This window comes from Struthio camelus, chromosome 10, assembly GCF_040807025.1.
Source record: "Struthio camelus isolate bStrCam1 chromosome 10, bStrCam1.hap1, whole genome shotgun sequence".
Lineage (NCBI taxonomy): Eukaryota > Metazoa > Chordata > Aves > Struthioniformes > Struthionidae > Struthio > Struthio camelus.
In genome coordinates this window covers 5,825,578-5,844,958 of record NC_090951.1, presented here as the reverse complement: position 1 = coordinate 5,844,958, position 19,381 = coordinate 5,825,578, and the positions used below count along the sequence as shown (strand labels likewise).

At 45.1% G+C, this 19,381-nt stretch overlaps 1 protein-coding gene across 3 annotated transcripts; it reads left to right on the top strand.

The window, feature by feature from the left end:
* The first annotated feature begins 8,553 nt into the window (after positions 1 to 8,553).
* On the top strand, positions 8,554 to 18,978 carry LOC104149335 (arylamine N-acetyltransferase, pineal gland isozyme NAT-3). Of its 3 annotated transcripts, none has more exons than XM_009682923.2 (4): positions 8,554 to 8,656; positions 11,211 to 11,354; positions 15,271 to 15,699; positions 17,057 to 18,978. In XM_009682923.2, exon 4 carries the CDS (start codon positions 17,064 to 17,066, stop codon positions 17,934 to 17,936), a length of 873 nt encoding a protein of 290 aa, XP_009681218.1. In that variant the 5' UTR covers positions 8,554 to 8,656; positions 11,211 to 11,354; positions 15,271 to 15,699; positions 17,057 to 17,063; the 3' UTR covers positions 17,937 to 18,978. The 3 variants fall into 3 exon arrangements, with proteins under 3 accessions (XP_009681218.1, XP_009681216.1, XP_068812252.1); XM_009682921.2 differs by having other exon boundaries at positions 8,559 to 8,656; positions 15,271 to 15,466; XM_068956151.1 differs by lacking the exons at positions 8,554 to 8,656; positions 11,211 to 11,354 and adding an exon at positions 14,103 to 14,359 and having other exon boundaries at positions 15,271 to 15,466.
* The last annotated feature ends 403 nt before the right edge of the window (positions 18,979 to 19,381 follow it).

Below are 19,381 nucleotides of genomic sequence, written 5' to 3'. Positions count from 1 at the left end.
ATATTTTGAAGAACCAGTTACAAAGAAAGTAATATGCCATCATGCGTTAATTGGAAAAAAAAATATAAATTGTTCGATTAGAAAATTTGGGGTGAGGTGCTAGAATATAGACTAATTTAGTGTCAAGTGTAGCTGGTACTTAGAGAAGAACAATTTACATTTAAATGAGTAGTTTGCGCAGCCTGTAACAACAAGCTACTGCCAATATATGTTAGAGGTGTATAGCCAAGTGTACACGGGGAAATGTGTGAAAAAACACCTGGAGAAAGGAAGTAACATTTGTTTAGCGGATGCCTCTTTGCAGCTGCTTTCCCCTGGGGCAGGCGCGCGAAGCAGGCGGAAAGGGTTAACCGTATTGCAGCGACGAACATAGACGACAGGTTGGTCTTTCTCCATTGCTCTCTGTTCTGAGCCTCGAATGGAGACAGACACTTTGATGGTTTCTGTAGTGCTAAGCAAGAGAACGGGTGAAATTGTGTTTGGGTTCTGCTCAAATAAATCAGCAATAATTTCAGAGCCGAGGGATCAGAGGGACGAGCCTAGCAAGCGCAGTAGCAGGACGCTTTCTGACAAGGCCTTTAGCATACAGCTATAACCTCTCCTTTACCGGGGACAGGCTCAGACTCACCTAACCAGTATTTCTTGTCCTTGCCACAGCGTGCGAAGGATGGGATTAAAATACAGAATAATCACAAAAATGAGCTAACATCAATTAAATGTGGTGAACTAAACAGATATCAGAGGTGTTCCTATAGGCATTATTTCCCCCACCCACCATCTGCATCTCCTGGTGCTTCCACGGAAATGCAGCTGGCCTGGCTGTGCGTCTCTAGCGGGTGGCCAGGGGCTCACGCGGATCCGGCACCCCTGGTTTTCCCAGGCAGTCTGAGCACAAGAACGGTCAGGAACTTACAAGGGAACCGGAGGCTTGGGATGGTGGGATTGAGAGGTTGCAGCATAGACGCTCAGTGTCCTGGGTGGCCTAGCAAGTAGCGTGGGCAGCTCTTTACGCAGTAATCGTAAGAGAGCCCCAGTTGCATTTATTATGTGTTTGCAGAACCGATACGATCATATTTGCTCGCAGGTCGTGGATGTATTTGCACTCATGGCCACCAGGCACATAAGGAAGTGAACTCTTTCCCCTTTTCTGCTCAGCTCTGTGCAGCTGTTATGCAAGTCACTCCAGCAAGCCAGGACCCACACCACCATGCCCTTTCTAGCAGGAAAAAGGAAGCCTCATCCTTTTTCAGACGAATCCCGGAGAAGAGCAATGATTAGGTTGATGATTGATGATTAGGAATGGAAGACGCTCACCAATCAAGAGAGGGCAAGCAGGTCCCTGGTGGGAGGTGGGCTCACGAGCGGTGGTGGTAGCACACCCGGGAAGAGGCAGAAGTTCCCCATGGAGAGGGCTGGGCCCTCCCTGGTGGTCAGCACCCCCTGCGGGAGCACTCCCCTTCCCTTGGTGGAGAGCGTGTGAAAATTGGAGGCCAGCGATACACCCTTGTCTGGGCAAAGCACTTTGATAAGGGAGATGCAGCGTTTTCTTCAGAGCCACTTGAGTAAAGCGCTAGTCAGAGAGAATTAAGGCATCAAGATTTCACCGTGAATAAAGGTTTCAAGACTGGGGATTTTCTTTTTTTTAGAAGCTCCTGAGTAGTTTTTTACATTTAAGTTCAAGTTTCAAAACAGTCGAGAGCAAGGAAACCAACAGCTCCCTGAGAGCTCTACCCTCAGGGCTTGTCTACAGGAGGAACTTTACTTTGACTACAGGAGAAATGCTAGTGTAAGCGAATTAAAATAAACCAAATTATGACTGCATTTACTGTGACGGAGTGAATCCACACAGGCTTGCCATCTGCTTTAACTCATCTGTTCTATGAATTCATAGCACTATGTTGCTCAAGTCAGTCTCCTGGGTATTGCTGGACAAACAGAGATTAAATCTGCTTAGAAGTATGACTTACACTAATGTCTACACAAGGGTGTTTCACTTAACTTTAGTCTATTTTTAAGCAGTTCCAAGTAACTTTAATCTGTTTTTGAACTGATACAATGAAACGCATGTAAACATATAATATGTAATCTCTAATTTTGACTTGGTTTATATTGAATAATGTTGAAAGGACTCCTGGTTGAATGAAATTACACAGAAATCGATCAGTCACCTGGAAAGAGATTTCACGTATAGGGAGTTGCCCAGGTTTAACTAAATGGACTTAAAATTCACACCTTTAACCGAACTGTTTCAACACTTTTTGTGTATGCACACCCAGGCATTTCTGCTTCAAAGAAGTTTTTAAAGAGGGGGCTATGTTACTTTAACCAATCACCAGAATTCAAAGGAAATTTAAGACTTTTTATTCTGTGGCTGGCACAGAAGATGAAAGGAATTTGACCTCAAGGGAACCAACAGAGCTCCTCTGGTGGCTCCGCAAAGAAATAAAATGCTTGTCCAGAGGCATTATTGCTCATTTAGGTTCTTTTTAATGAAGACTGAGAAGAAAGGCTCTTCAAAACGGAAACAATGCCAATATCAGAATGTACTGTATGAGAGCACCCAAGATGTTGGGATTAATGTAGGTGGACAGGCAGTATAATTCATGCAAAAGTAACAAGAATAAAAACCAGAAGACACCTTTAATTTGTTACACAGCCCCTGTCCAAACAGTCCAGTTGCTTCCAGCAAAGCCGTGGCTGACAAGGCATTTCTGGACCGGGCTGCACTCCGGCTCTCAGGAGGAACTAGGCACCTGGAGCCTTTAAAAAGCTGCTGCCAGACTAGACTCCTAAACAGTCCTGTTCAGTGTGGACTACTTCAAGGGGAAATATGTTGTTGCAGATGTTGCAGTTATTTTCTGTCTAGTGGTTCCTATAATCAGTGCTCAGCAGTCACTTTTGGGAAAAGATCAGAGGTCCAATGAGCAGCCTTATTCCGAGGCTTTTCGCAGTCTAATTAACTAAAGGAATCAGCAAAGGGCTTTCCCTTGTGCACCTGAATGCATCTTTAGAGTAAAGTCAGGCAATGCTGGCTTGATCCTGCCAATCCCCATTCTCCTCCCCTCCTGCAAAACCAGAGGGCTTAAGTTGACTGGATGGTCACAACAAGACAGGATTTTCTTTTAAAGCACTCCCCTAAGGATTTGAAGTGAAGATCATTTTACCACAGGAGCTAAGGAGAAGCCAAGTTGTAGAAAGGCTATTTATGATAGGTAAAGCATATGGACAAGCACGCTCAGGGGCACCTTTTAAGAGATTTCCAGCCCATTCCCCTCTTACTGTTACAAGTAACTAATAAGGTACCAACCTGTGCCCACCTCCGCTACAAGTTGCTTAGTGTTTAAAGTCGAGAGCTGCAGAACTTCATGGGCCCCCGGAAATGCTCTGCCCTGGCACTGCCCCAGGGATGCAGTCACAGCCTTGCCCCGAGCCTGCCTTGCTGAAGTCCCTGAGCAGATGCCTTTGCTGAGCCTTCAGCCTGAGCTGCTTCAGATCTTTTGTCAGTCCTGTGCTGACAGCTTGCTCTGCTCATTGCCTCGGAGTTCCCCTTGTACCATTCTGGCTCCACTGAGCTGCTTCACAGCTGTCTCTGTCCCATTTCTGCTCTTCTTGGCACTTTGTGGTCATCTTCATTGGGTTTCATCTTTATTTGCCTCTAGGAACTACCTCCACTTCATTTCAGCACTGGTCATGGCTTTTAGTCTGCTTGATTTCACCTCTTCACACGACATTACAGCTTCTTCAAGGCTGGTGTCGTCTTCAGGCATGATCTCTACAGGAGAGGACCCCAGTACCGTCTTTCCTGCATTGTCAGGCTCAGGGTTCATTTGCTCTCATACTTTCTGCTGTGGCTGTTGCAATGATTTCTTATCCAGAGAGTGTGGAAATTATTTTCCCATTTGCTCATTAGACAAAGAGGGAAAACCAGAATCTTATTTCTCTGGATGCAAAGTTTCTTTGGAGTTGGTGAGAGCACCTTCTCTTGCTCCATCCGGGACATGGAGAAGACCTTGGGTCATTTCTCCTTGCTCACCAAAAGATGCCAGCAAAGAGCTTCAGTTCCTCAGGCTCAGCTCCGCAGCACTGTATATTAGGCGCCTTCACCTTCGCACAGCACAGCAGATAACTGATTTTTCTTGAAAAACCTGCTTTTAGCATATTTCTCAACAGGACGTGGAATATGGAACAAATAAGGATGGAATATTTCTACTGATAGAAATAACTTCTTCTGTTGGAGACAAATGATTTTTAAGGAGGTGTCCCCAGTAATTTCGGTGGTGAGTTTTCTGATTTAAAAAATCCTATATGTGTCAACACAGGAATATGGCCTATAATATTTAAATTGTCACATGCCAAAGGCTGAGTACAACAAAGAAATCACAGTGCAGGAAGTAGGGAGTGCAAACATGAGTTGGCCTTGAAGGAATATATGCTATAAAATCTTTTAAAGCGAGTGAAGTAGATAAAATGCTTGTATAAACATTCTTGGGGTCAAAAACTTGTGCGATTGCCTGACATTACAATAGGAACATGGTGGCCAGATTAAAAGGTTTAGTGAGAAGTATTGCAGAGTGAGAAAACAGGACAGGCTTGTCCTGGACAAACCAGGTATGACGCAGGCATTTTATTTTTAAGGCCGTTTGGTGCTGTAAAGCTACAGGGAGGTATGCAGTAGCTTGGTGGCCAAATAGATGTGCCAGGACCCACTTAACCACCACATCTACACACATAACCGGATGAGGGTGCAAATTTGTACATACATGCTTTTCTGCATACATGCACTGGAGGGATTTTAATATCAAAGCATACAATTAGCAGGGCTTGGATGTACCCTGCAGTGGTTCTGTGTGTGCAGCCACATGTGGGCTCTCATTCCCGCACTCTGCCACACAAGCTTGCGACTGACCATAAAGCTTTAAAGTCATGAGGTTTTATATTATTCACATTGCCTCAGACTAAAAACACCCATAAAACCTCAGGCAATGCCAAGACTGAGCCTTGCTCTGCCTTCTCACCCTGAGGAACCTTGTATCATATTGGCATCTAGCAATCATAAATATTTCACAAAGGTGCTATGAGCAAAAAAAAAAATTAAAACATTTATTGTTAGTGTGCATTTTAAACACATAACACACAAAATCAGATAATTAACCAAGGCCAGGGGATGAAGTGGAATATAAATGGGTGTATATGCTGTGAATTAACCTGTTATAGCGATGATATAGAGCGAAGTGTTGGCACTGGGGAAGGGTTGTGGTGGGATACCGCAGTGATTTTTTTGCTACATCTCTATTTCTAACTATTTCAGTGGAATTTGCTGATGGTACTAAATTAGAGCACATTCATATAAAAGAACCTAGGCATTTTTGAGACTGGGAATAGAACTAATAGAACGATACGTAGCTTCGAAGAGTATGTGCTAGTCCCCAGGGAGAAAACAGCAAAATGAAACCTCTTCGGTGATAGGGATATTCAGTACTGCAGTAGCTCTTACTGAGCACTGGACCAACAGTAACGAAAAAAACAAAGAAAGGTAGAATACCAGTTGGACATAAAACAGCCAAACTACAATTCAAGTTTGCGTTTTGAATCAAAATAGGATTTGGGTCTGCATTCAGTAGAAGTAGAAACTCACTGAAGACCAGCTTGGACAGTTCAGATCAACTGACTAATTTGTTTTCTATTTGAAATTACTGATTGACCAAAGATTTTTTTTTTAAAGAATGGTTTTGAATGTTTAACAAGCAGTTTGACCACACTCAAGCCCACCAGGCCAGATGGGACTTAAATTCTGCTGTTCTCTGAAGTACCCTGCGCTACTCTTCAACTTAAGTTGAAGCCTTGGGTTTGTGAACTGTCTCTGAGAAAAGGGTTTGAAGTATTTGCTCTGAAAGGGATTGAGTAGGTTATTGTCTATTCATGTCTTCATTGTGCAAAGCGATGAAAACCAAATCAGTTCACTCAGCTGGAATAACAACAGCGAGTGATAACTGATGCACATGTTGGTGAATTGATTTTGCAGTTTTAAACTAGGTATCTTTGTGGCTGTATAAATATGCAGTCAAATTTTCTTCTGATGAAACATTCAGGAGACCATTCGATAAAAGTTGAGAAGAAAGCTTCCAGCCAATTTCAGAGGCCTTCCCTCGAGTCTCTCACAGCCATGCAGGTTTAGTCTCTCAATTATCAGCTGAAGGTAGAATATACATTCACACCAACTGATTCATTTCAGATGCCACTAGAGACTATGCCTCGGAAATATGCGTGAGGGAGAGACAAATTCAGGCACATCAGATGCCACAGCTGCCTTTGACTGTTGTAAGTAATAGCAATAGAGTAGGAGTTCATTAAAGATTGGTGGTCCGAATTAACCATTGTGTTTCTGTGATTGCATAACTGATTTTCTAGATGGAACAAACATGCAGTGGGACTTCAGCGTCTGTGTTTCAACAGAGCTTTTGATACATTGCTATTTGGGAAGTTATTAGTTAAATGGGCAAAGGCAGCTATTAGAAAAATAATTGCAAAGCAGGTAAGAACCTGGCAAAAGACAGTTGAGAGAGGACTTGAAAGAGATTTCCAGAGGAGGTTCTGGTGGTTACCTTTGGTTGGGTTGTTTAATGCTCTCATCGATATAAAAACGAGGAGCAGGCTGATGGCATGAAGCTAAGTCCTGCCAGGAGAGATGCAGGAGAGCTTTTCTTTGGGAGGGAACAGTGAAAGGGAGGAGAGCAGACTGCTCCCTTTTGGCACCATCTTCATTGCTCTCATCACAGCGTCATCCCTGGAGAACGAGGGCCCGACGGCTTCCCAGGCTGTGCCACAACGGGCCTTCCCAGCACTGTGCAGCTGAACCCTACTCTTTGCGTTGTGATAGGTCTGCTTTAAATAGGGGAGCAAAGGAGCCCTGACACAAGTACCAGAGGAGAGGTGCCCCCACTCAGTTGAAAAGCGAGAGGTTACTTTTCAAGGACTATTTCACCAGATTTTCTTACCACAGTTCCTATTAAACAAAGGTTTTGGAAGGGCTGAAGGTGATCTTCCAGTACAACAGCTACCTTGTTCCTTTTAAAAAACTTCAGCATCCCCTTGAGAGGAAACACTGACTTGGATAGGGCATTACTTTCTAACACTGTGATAGTTGCCACTGCATGGACATTAGCTACCTTTTAGCTTATGGAACAAAAATGTGCAGGGTTGATGTCACCTTAATCAGGGTCACTTCCCTAAAGAAAAGGCCATTCATGAATTCAGATGCTCAAGGATCAAATTAGTCATTGCCAGAAGAAAAAAATATTATAGATATCAGCTCTGGAGCAACATACTAGCCCTGGAGCTGATTTCTGGGAAAGAACTGTTCCTTGGCATGGTTTGATTCCTGGAAGAGAATGAGACTCAGTAACGTGAAAAAAATTTTGAATTTGGTTAGTTCCAACCAAGCAATAAAAAAGTGGATGTGGTCTGAGAAAACACTAGCTAAGACAATTTACCTTTTTAATAGTAAACAGATTTCTTTTTCCTCTGGTGTCCAGAATATAATTTGACACATTGACCATATATAGAATCTACTTCACAACTTTCAGCTCTTTCTAAACACCTAAAAGGCCAGGTTGTCTCTTTCCATCCATCCTAGTGCACAGGAGTACACAAGACTGTCAGCTACAAAAGAAAGTGTGATTTCTCACAGCTACATCTGCTTCCCAGCTTAGCCTCCTGTTTCAGGTGTGAATAACTTCTCTTTTTTTTTTTTTTTCTCTAGAGCTATATGTTGCCCAGTCCCTGCTTTGCTTTACTCTCAGATTTGTTTCTTCAGGCACCAGATGACCATGCATGGGGAGGTGGATGAACCAGGTGAAAAGTCCCTTTTTGCTTCCGTGATTCTCTGCAGTGCCACTTAAAAATCATACCAGTGTCTGCTGGTATCATGCCAATGACTGCTGCATCGCTCCTCAGTGTAACGGGGAGAAAAGCAAAGAGATTCTGAGTTCAGGTTGCCACAGTAACCCTTGCTCTTCCGTTTGTGCTTTTCCATTAGGAAAATCTTTCACTCTGCAAACACCCAGCTCCAGGTATGTGACATATACTGATCAAATATTGTGTGACTATTGACTGCCAAGAATCAATGAAGAGCATTGCAGGAGCATTTTCATGTTTCTGAGTCTTCCTGTAGCTTCTAGACCCTCCTTGCTTGACACATCCAGAAGAAGGGTAAGTGTGGTGGGGGGCAGGGGGGGCAGCACTTTGCATCCAGAGATCTCCCTTGTCTGTTCCTTGCTTGCACTCCTGAGTATTCTATGCGGTGGAGGGAAAACATTGTCTTCTCAAATGTATCTTATTCTTGCGATGTGTGTTGCTGCATTATAATGAGTATGTGTTGGCTGAAGGCTCAGTTGTTTTTCTTTCCTTTTCTGTCACTGTAATGCTCTGTTTCTTGCTCTTCACTGACATAAAAGGTTCCCCTCCCACCTACTTCTGGGGGAAAAAAAATCTAAGTAGGGGGAATGACACAACTTGTGTAATTGTTTCCTCGCTTTGCCTGTTTCTAGGCTGATTGCCTGAATCAGGGCTGATCCAAATTCCCACGGAAGTCGATGGGAGCCTTTTCACTGAAATAACAGTTTTATTTTGGAGGAGCTTGGACCAGGCCCAAAGCCAGGCAAGTGGAAGTAGTGTTGCTCCGTGAACTTCGGTGGAATTATGACAATTTAACCGTGCTAAGGAGGTACCCTGGTGGTTTCATTACCAGGAAGTAAAGAATAACTGCTAATGAGTGGTTATTGCTGCTGCATTTAGGCATGTGCACAAAGGTTTTTTTTTGTTTTTCCTGAGCTAATGTATCTATGTATGTGTGCATGTGTGTGTGTGTGTGTGTGTGTGTGTGTATTTATATTTATACATACAACTTTGTTTACAGTAATATAAATTATATCACTACATGGAGAACATAAGAATAATGAAGGCAAGATATTTTCTATTTAGGCAAACTAAGGAATACTTCCCTTTCAGAAGCTTTTTTCTCTTGCTTTCTATTCTAGTCCCAGAAATGTTGCAAGTATTTAATAAGTACTTTTCTGCGACCCCCGCCAAAGGTGAGCTCACCAAAGAATCTTTAGAGGGCTAAATGAGCTTTCAATTTTTTCCCCACAGTAAGCATGCACATATATCTCCCTCTTTTAGTCAGTACACCTGTTGATTGTTCAGGAAAATCTTCCTCTTAAAATACCTTGCTAGTCATTTTTTGTGTATCGTATGTAGGTTTGAATACCTAGTCAGTTATGTACCTGATAATGATAGAGACTCTTGACTTCGAAATCTTCTTTTGCATGTAGGTCATACATAAATGGGTAGAGTTACGCCTGCCCAAGTCACAAGTTTTCTTACAGATTTGTCTATCAATGGTACAGAATTTTTTCAGATGAAAGTTAAATTATTGGCTGATTAATTTTGAAAGGATGTCTTATGTCAACTTTTGCATCAAGTGCAACATAGCATCTTTATTTTCAAATGAGGCCTCCCACAAAGATGCTTTCCCTTCCTGGATGGGAAAATGAGTAGCAGCTCTATAATGAATAGTACAGAGCAGCTGCCAATAACGGTGAAAATGTGGTGAAATTAAACAGAATTACAAAATATTTCTTGGAGACTGTGTATTTCCCCATGTACCACCTGCTTGGTTCACGGGCATGGCGGTAGAAGTCCAGTCTGCATGGCTACACGTGTGTAACATGTATTTAGCTCTGGCTACCGCACCAGAAAAAGGCCCCGATCCGCTTCTGGCCATCTCACCGACGGCTCTCATTACACAGCCGGGAATGAAATCGTCTCAGGGTCCAGCGAGCAATGCAGATGCCCCATTATATTTTATACCATCATACTTCCTTTAGGCAATTACAGTGTAACAAGATGGTAATTAATACTTGGTTGATCTTGGGATTATTTATCCTCACAAAAATCTAGTAAAAAGGAATATACTCAATTCTAGATGGGGCGTTGAAAGGAGGAGAGAAAGATTGAAGGCCTGGGTCTTCAAAGGTGCTCTGAAGATATACTGCCTGTTGACTCTAGAAGGCATTGGAATATTTCTTGAGGATGTGGATGCAAAATGGTCAGATACAGAGAGCAGGGGGTAGGGGGAGCGCTTGCCGAAGCACTTCTTGCAGCGTTGAAGCTGCAACCCTTAGCTGTCGGGCAGCCGAAGAGCCAGGTGCTGCTTCTCATCCTTCTGCCAAGCCATGTTTCTTGTTTTCCCCACTGGAGTATTGAAGCCAGCGTGCCGACGGGTGGCTCCTCTCGCTGCTGGCTCGTGCTGGGCAGGCTTGGGCTCTGGCTGCTCCCTGCCCGCCAGCTCTCGCTTGGTGCCCAGCACTGCACCACTGGGCAGCAGCGTTTTAGCAAAAGCCCAACTTGGTGTCACCTGCTACTGCTGCTGGGCGAGAAATGCCATCATTTCACAGGTCCTATCATTATTCAGCACCCACTTTTCTGGCAATATAGCAGCTACATGAGCTCAAGAAGTTCAGAGGCACCAGTTAGAGCTGGGCGCGAACTGCTGTTTGAAACCTGAGCCCAAGCACTCAGGGTTTGGCTAGCAGAAAATAAAAGCTCATTACTCCATTCCTGACTCACATGTTACTTCCATCTGCCAACTTCTCAGCTCTCCAAACATCTGTCTGACAAATAGCTTTGTGCACAAACTGTAGCATCAGACCGCGCTCTCCTTTGATCCGCACAAGCAAGGAAACCATGATCGTGACTGCCCCAGGAGCAGACCTCCCGCCAGTCCTGTCCTCTCGGTGCACAGCTATTGGCACTTCCAAATGTTGCGTGAGAAAAAATGTGGTCTCATGCTGCCTGAGCTGAGCCTGTCTTTCAGGTTGCAAGAGGGTTTCTGAAGCTCTCAAACCCCAGGATTCAGTCTAGAAAATGGGGCTTTAGGACCATACAGGCTTTTCCAGCTAAACCATTCTTAACTAAGAAAACCGTTGCTTCAAAACAAAACTAATTAATTTTTTTTTCTAATTTGTTTGAAGAGAAATTTTGGCTTAGAGTAATTAATTTTGAAGCAATATTTATATTAATTTTGCAGCAATATTTATGTGCATACTGTACTCTACAGGTGTAGCAGCTTGTCTCTGCAAGCACAGTTAGACCAATCCCTAATATTAAATACCAGTGTGGCAGAACAATGTGTTGTTTTATTTTGCTTACAGGTTCAGTATCTGTGCACCCCAGACCCTGGAGCAGACTGGTGTTAACTCCTATCAGCTTGTCTGGAATTGGCCCATTTAGAAAGAAAAACCAGAGGAGTCTGTGCCCAAGGGCCTTGTGGAAGAACCAGGTGGTCAACAGAAAAAGTACGTGAGCCCAAATAAGACATCGTCTCTGTCACACAGCAGTTAGTGGGGACAGGGTAAAGCTGGCCAAAGAGCCGCTGGAAAAGTCTGAGGTACCCAAAATGTTCGTTAAAGAGTTCATTGGCCATGGCAGTATTGGGCAAATTGGGCAATGAAAGAAACAGAAAGCTCCCACACCTTTGACCAGTCTGCTTATTGCTCTCCATTTGCCCCTTCTCTGTCTACCAGAATAAGTAAGCATTCCTGGGTCCGCCTTTCTTGATCTCCTTGTCTTCTCCCTCCTAATCAGTGCCCTCAGCCATGTCTCCTCTCCACATGCCAGCAGGGAATGGGAAGCTGAAGCTGTAGCTGTGGCTGCTAAGGCAGCATAGAGTCTAACCAGCTGCTTGCTAGCCAGGGGGCAAGAACAGATGAAGCTGCCTACTGCTGGAAGTCAAGCGTGCTGAGGGGAACAGTGTGAGTGGCTGAGTTGCAGTCTGGAGAACTTTCTCCTCAAAATTTTCACAGCTTAACACAGCTTAATGCTGGCAACTCAAAGAGAGGTAGACCATGAGAGGGAGATGATAACAGCACATTTAGGGTTTGATTACTGCTTGTGAAATGGAGGACAACTTCTGCTTCCTAATACATATCCCACAGTCTCACACTGGGGTGGCAGAAGCATGAGAAAGTGTAGGCTGTCCTCGCAGCGCTGTGAACGTACCTTGACGAGTGGTCCTGCCCCGATGTTTCTCACTGCAGAAGTCATGATACATGGGAAAATAGGAGCTGGATGTATGAACATATTTTTCATCAAAGCAGTTGCCTAAAATGTTTTTTGCTTCAAACCTTCTGTGAGATAAATCCATTCAGGTAGAAAAGCCAGTTGTTCCCCTTGTAATGGGATTTAAATGAATTATGACCACTTGCATTTGAAAGATTTATGTTGAACCCCTCAGGACTGAAAGGCCCAGAAGACCAAAGCTGTCTCCTAGGCCTGCATTAATACTCTTTGTGCTGGCTTGTGTGAAAACGTCATATTGGTATTGGGTATAGATAAGCCAGGGACATAATTTTTGACTCTCACTAGCCTTTAAAAATATTCCTTTGCTAGTGGAGTCACTAAAATTGAGACTTGGTCTCTTCCTCACTGAGAAAAAGCCCAAGAAAAGTCCAGCACAGTTACCCCCTTCTATAATCCTGCAAGAAAAGCTGGCGACGTAGTCACAAAATCATCCTTTAGCAAGCGGAGGGGAAGCGAGGACCACAGGAACTGCATGTGATGGATGTGTTAGATAGAAAGCACAAAGATATAGGGCCACGGCTACAGCTGATATGTATAATTACGTAAAGAAGCCAATGAATACAAAGCATGAGAAAGTTCTACCGTCATGAATCTGATCATAAGCTATGAAAATGATTTACCACTCTTACTTGTACTGGAGCAGCTTACATCTATTAAAATCCCTTTGGAAATGATAGGAGAGAGCCTGCCGCTTAGCTCACATTTTGCAGTGTTTTCTTGTGGCGCTTCTCAGGATTCAGACGCACGGCAGAATCCGACCTTGTGTAAGAACTTAAGATTTTCTACTAATTTTTCTTTTTTTTTAAACATACTGATTTTTTATTAGCTTAAGTCTCTCTTCCCTCTCCCCTACCAATTAGTAGGATGTGATATAATCTGTATATGAAGCATCCAGTTATCCTACAGGTAATAAGGAGCTAGACGGGTATGGCTTTGCTACAGTGAGCTGTGTAAAATAAGAGATCCAAACCACAGGTTTGCATCCATTTCTATGAGAGCCGGGGGCAAACTTGAACAGCCCTCGGGGCCAGCTATTCAGAAGAAGACACGGAGCCCGGTGAACAGAAGCGGAGTGCCACGGCACTGAGCTTCTCGTGGAGAAAGCTCAAAGGGCAGCAGCCGAGGCAGAGCCGCGGACGCACTTTGCTCGGGCGGGCAGCGACGGCGGCAGCTCGTTGAACTTAGCCGCAGCGGCCCGGCCCCCAGCTGCAATGCAAACCTTGGCCTTTTCCACGAACGCAGAGCGGTGAGCTTCGCCCTCGCGCTCACCGGCGCGCGGGGCAGCGCTGCCGGCAGCTCCAGCTCTCGTGGCTCGAGGAGCCTCCGCCGCCCCGCCGGCAGCCGGCCCCTCGGCACTTTGACTTTTTCATGGGATTTCCCTGTAACGTGAACGGTGCCAGGCGGATCGATGCGTGTGGGTGGGTTCCCCGTGGGTTCCCCCCCCCCTTTTTTTTTTTTTCTTTTGAAACGCAGAATGGTTCTGTATGGCCCCCGGGTTTTAAAACGTTGTATAACAAGACCGAGCTCTCCAAAGCCAGCGTAACGGTAACGGATTACGAAGAGAAAAGGAATTGATTCGGACAACACTTTATATCGTTGAAGTTTTGTAGCACTTACGGTAGCTAGAAAAACGCTGCACTCAGCAGCAGCAGACACCAAAGAGTAGCCCCAGCGATGATTTTTGAAACCCCAGTACTCCTGTGTGATTCAGTAAGTGCAAATACGAAATAAAAGTGCAGAACCCCCTATGCCAAACCAGCAATGGGCTAAGTGACCCCTAGCGAATAACCCAAATTTCTCTACTTGCAAGTGTAGCCATTCTTAGGTAATAGTGGCGAATGCAACAGTGATGAGACAGACATTTAAGATTAGTCATTACTATCGTCTCTATCTCTCATCAGCCGGAGCCTAGATGAGTATTTTCCTTTCAAAACGAACGTTAGCCACTCAGCAGGCTGCAGAGTCATGACTTTTCCAGGGCGATAAAAACAAGCAGAAGCGGTTCGCCGGCAGCCGAGAAGGGTCCGGCAGGCGCGCGGCCCCAGCAGAGGGTTCGAGCTCACGCCGGGCTGCTCCGGAGCGGCCCGGGGTCTCGGAGACGCCCCCCCCCCCCGCCCCGGGCTGTAAACCCGGGAGCCGCGCTCCGTCGTAATTAAAACAGACCAACGCTTTCTGCAGGAGGTTTGGAGACAGGGGCTGCTGTCACGCTTAGCAAAAGCAGGTACGCTGCCGCACGAGGCTGGCGACGAGCAAAACGTCGATACGGGAGCTGTGTAGGGGGTGACCCCTGATGTCTTGGTTTGGCCTGATTTATTATCTCTGCTAATTATTCCAAGAAATCAGTGTTTGAATGAAACTTGCTGGTGATACTACGTGAGAAGGAGGGCAAGTATCATTGAGGAGCTAATGTGAAAGAATCCAGCTGTATATATGTGAGATAATGAATCAGACTTAGCTTGGGAAAATGCGGGCAAAATTTGCAGAGGGAAAATCAGTATGAAACACCCTGAAAGGATGGCGAGCCCTACGCGTTAGCACTTCATATTCGTTACGTCTTTGCCAATAGCATCTTCAACATCGTGGCATCCCAAGGTGCTCTTTTTTGGGCAAAGATCAAAGATGACACACTGCTGTCTCATTTTTTCTTTTTCTTTACATTCTGTTACAGTTAGGGTAATAAAGAAATGCACCTAAATTATAAAGAGGAAAATTCGGCAAAGGCAGCGGTGCTGACGTTCTTGCGCACGCTGATTGGGGCCAGGGGGGTTGCAGGTTTCCACGCAGCTGCGCAGAAATCTTGCTGCCTTTAGGAAGAAGTGGACAAAAATCTTTCTCTGATTAGAAGCATGCAAGATTCCCCGCGTTCCCAAACAACCTGTAACCGCATACCTGGGAAAAATATATATTACCCTTACGCATACAGCCAGCTGCTGAAACAGAAAATACCTTTTTTCTTCACAAGCTCCAGACCAGCTGCTGCAGAAAGCATTTAAGCAGCGCGGACAAACAGCAGCCTCCGTGCTAGCAGCAGACCGACTTTGCATGCACGGGGTGGCAGCGCTGCTGGTTTTCACTAGCTCACTCCAGGGCTTGTGCTCCACCCTTTTTTTTTTTTTTCCTTTCCCCTTTCAGCTTTTGCAATCTGACCGAGGAGGGTGAGAGCAAGTTGAGGGAAAAGCCATTCCCCCGAAGAGGAGCCGGAGAACAGTCCCGGTCCCTGTCCGCGCTAGGTGCAGGACAGACAGCCGAGCCACTTGCTTTAGCCTAAAAACATCCAACCAAACAAACAAACCCAGGAGACACATTCGTGGTTGAACTGATTTTGCAGGTAAGGCACTTTTTTAAACCCAGCGTTTTGATAGCGCTTCCTAAACAGGAAGTTACATTTGCTCCGAGGCAAAGCAGTGCGGAAACCGGCTTGGTTGCATAAGAGCAGAGCGAGAAAGAGGCAGTGGCGTTTGGATGCTGCCTTTCATGTTGGTGCAGCAGATGGGCTCGTTTATTTACTGGGTGATCAGCCGCCAACAGATCGGGCGTTGGGGCCAGCTGACTGACCTTCAGGTACCGCTGTTGAGAGGGCCTCGGAAACCACCGCAAGAGACGGACAGACAGACCCCCCCCCCAACCCCGCACCAATAAGGTTCTTCCCTTAAATGAGAATTAATACAAACGCTTTCCCTACTTGGGCCGACAGAAAGCTGGGGGAGGAAAGGTGACGGCTGGCGAGGCTGGTTTGAGGAGTCACACGGCCATGAACGACGTTTCTGAAAAATTCATCCATAGAAAGAAAGAAAAGTTGTCGTTCGCGTGCTGTGGGCAAAAGCTTGGAAACCAGCCAAAAGCTGAACCAAGAGACTCCCCAGAGAAATAAGCTGGTATTCTTACGCCGAGGCGTGATAAGGCAGCCTGCTCGGGGACTCTTGCGGATGTGTCGCTGGCCTTCATGCAATCGTTACAGATTTCTGAACGTTTGTAGGCTAAATTTTAGGAAAGGTGGGTTGCCAAACTGGCAACGCTTTCTGCTTCTGCCAGGAAATGGTACCAAGAGGAACTTTTGTATTTCCGTTGCCTTTGCTATATACGGAAAGCATCTATCCAATATTCCCGTACAATCTGGCACGTGCCATTTTTCACTACATGGATAGCTTAATCCTGTCTAACCTGACGGTTTCTTATAATTGTAACTTAAGATTCACATACGGATACTTCAGAACGTTTTGGGATCTCTTGGATCGATATATCTAGACAGCAGCGCTCAGTACTCGGAGCTGCCTGAAATCTCCTGGCGCCCGGACAGGAATAACAGAGCTCCCCGGCCGCATCAAAATCCCATTCCTTGCTGCCCCACGAGGGACTGGGAAGGCTGGGGCGCCTTTTGGGGCCAGCTCCCCCGAAACGCAGCCCTCGAGCCGAAGCCTGCGTCAGGCTGCGTGCGCCAGGAAGGAAATCCCGAGCCAGGCCAGGTTCAGCCCGGGGAGGGAGGGTTTGTTTTCAGCTTCTGCTTCTCTGAGTCAAACCACGAGTAAATCACGTTGTGTCTCGGGAACTTCAGTTCCTGTAATTTCTAACACGACAACAGCGCTGCTGCTGGCTTCGTGCCTTCCTGCTGAGCGTTGTCGCTTTGGTGGGCAGGAGCTCTCTGCTGAAATGTGCTTGACACAGCTGGAGCTGCTAGGCACAGCTGTAAAAGAAACAATTAAAAATAACATTTGTGCTCATCAGCAATGTCCCCTTGGCTCCTCTCCGTGCTAAAACTTATATTCAACTGGCTTTGATGAGGCCATTAGTCAAATCGCCGTCCTCTTCTGAACAGGCTTCTCCTGTTGATTAGGGCCCCATAATAATGAACAGAGAAGAGCCTCCCATCATTTCCAACACAATCTGGTTTTTTTTTTTTTTTTTTCCACCTTTCTGTCAGAGGCAACATGGACATCAAGGAATATTTTGCCAGAATTTCTTACCAGGGCTCCTACGATAAACTGGATCTGGATACTTTAACGAAAATACTCCAGCACCACATCCGTGCGGTCCCTTTTGAAAATCTCAGCATCCACTGCGGAGAGCGCATCGAGCTGGACCTGGAGTCACTGTACAACAAGATCGTGAGGAAGAACCGTGGAGGCTGGTGCATGGAAAATAACCAGCTTTTGGCTTGGGCCCTGAAAACACTAGGATATGATGTCACCCTTTTGGGAGCAAAAGTTTATGTCCCAGAGTATGATGCATATGCTGATGAAATCGATCATCTTCTGCTAAAAGTGGTTCTTCATGGCAAACCCTACATTGTGGACGGAGGTTTTGGGATGGTCTACCAGCTCTGGCAGCCAATGGAACTGATTTCGCAGAAAGATCAGCCTCAGACTCCCGGCATCTTTCGCTTCCTGGAGGAGAATGGCATCTGGTACCTCGAGAAAGTAAAAAGGAAGCAGTATGTCCCCAACGAAAGCGTCTCTACTTCCCACAGTGTGGAAAAAGAAGCTTGCCGGCGAATTTATCTCTTTACCCTTCAGCCGCGAGACATCGAAGAATTCAGACCTGCCAACCTGCAGCTGCAGACAGCGCCAGACTCCCTGTTTGTTACCAAGTCTATCTGCAGTTTGCAGACCACTGATGGCATCCGGGCTTTAGTCGGGTGGAAACTCTCTGAGATAAAGTTCAACTATAAGGATAATATGGATCTAGTGGAAATCAGAATCCTTGCAGATGAAGAAATAGAGAAAACGCTGAAAGAGAAATTCAATATAACACTAGATAGGAAACTAGTACCCATCAATACCGGCAGGTCGTCTCTGTTTTAACTCACTGCCTTCAATACAGTGGTATTAAATACAATCTTTTCCCCTATTTTTGACAAGCACTAAAGGTTAGGCTTTCTCTTTCCATCTACCCCAGTGCAAGGCAGACCATATTAGCATGCATCTGGAAAAGAAATTGATTTTCACTGCTGTTCCTGCACCTCTCCTTGGTTCAGGTACAAATAATTCCCTCCTGGCACAATCAAATCACTCCCATTCTATTCATGCTTAGCTGGCAGCAGACTCTGCCCGTTCCCTCCTCCTTTCATCTCTTAGAAGCTTTTCCCCTAACCCTGGCAGGGCACTAGGTCTCTTTCCTTACTGCTTTGCACTGCCGCCTGGGGAAAACCATACCTACATCTCCAATGACTACCACAGTCCTGTTGAAATTTGATAGCTGGAAAAACAAAGACATTCACTGTTCAGTTTGTTACAGCAAGCCAAAGTCTGTCCTCCTTTGCTCTTGCATTTTTAACACCCGTTCATGCTGTAATCATGCAGCTCCACACTTAGGATATATGTGGCGAATACTTAGGCTATTTGTGGCCTAAAACTCATGATCAGAAACATGAGGAGACAATTCAGTCTTGTTTCTGATGTTTCACAGCTCCGCTTCTCTCAGCGACATATCCAAAAAGCAGTAATTCCGGGGCTCCCTTTGAATCTGAAGTGTCTCCCATCTAGTTTGTTTGCTAAGTCCAGCCGCAGCCTGGCGGGAATACACCCTCTGCTCACAAGGTTGCACGTTAATTACTGTGGCTAAATTCAAATTCATGCACAGAAGGATTTTTCCAAAACATATCTATTCTGCTGAAGATGTGTTTGCAGTAATACTAATTATATTGATATAAGGAGGAAGGATAAATCTTAATCAGATACCTAAAGGCTTACATTTTAAGTATGAGAAATTACTCAACTGTAATCACATTGTGCTTTGAGATGATGCTTGATGTTGCTTTATGTACAAATCACAGAAGCATTACAGCTATGCACTTACTTACAATTAAGTAAATTACAATTAAATAAAAAAATCAAGTATTGTGAACTACAAGTATTCAGCTATTTCTTTTCCCTAAACTACAGTTTCTTCCGAAGCAAAAAATTTCAAAGATTCTTCAGTAATCACTGCAGTTCTCCTGATTGTATGTATGGGCTATGTTTTGTATTTTAAAAAGCCTTATCTACAACAGCCTCACTGTCCCTTTTTAATTTTGTTTTGCTTTGTACGTGGCTTTCTATAGCTAGCAATTTAAGTGCTAGTTAATAAAAGATGCTGCTATTCTGCATGCTCAGAATATATTTCCCAGAGACACAGTGTGTCCCCCAAGTCCCCCTCCTCCTAGTGTCAAAGACATCCATATGTGCTTGGCTGCACGTGTGCAATAGTCACTTATAGCAAATCAGGTGTGCTCCCCCCCCCCCCCCCCGATGATGGGAGGAAACGAAAC

Coding starts and splice junctions, on each gene's coding strand:
- LOC104149335 (XM_009682923.2), top strand. CDS start 17,064: ATGGACATCAAGGAATATTTTGCCAGAATTTCTTACCAGGGCTCCTAC.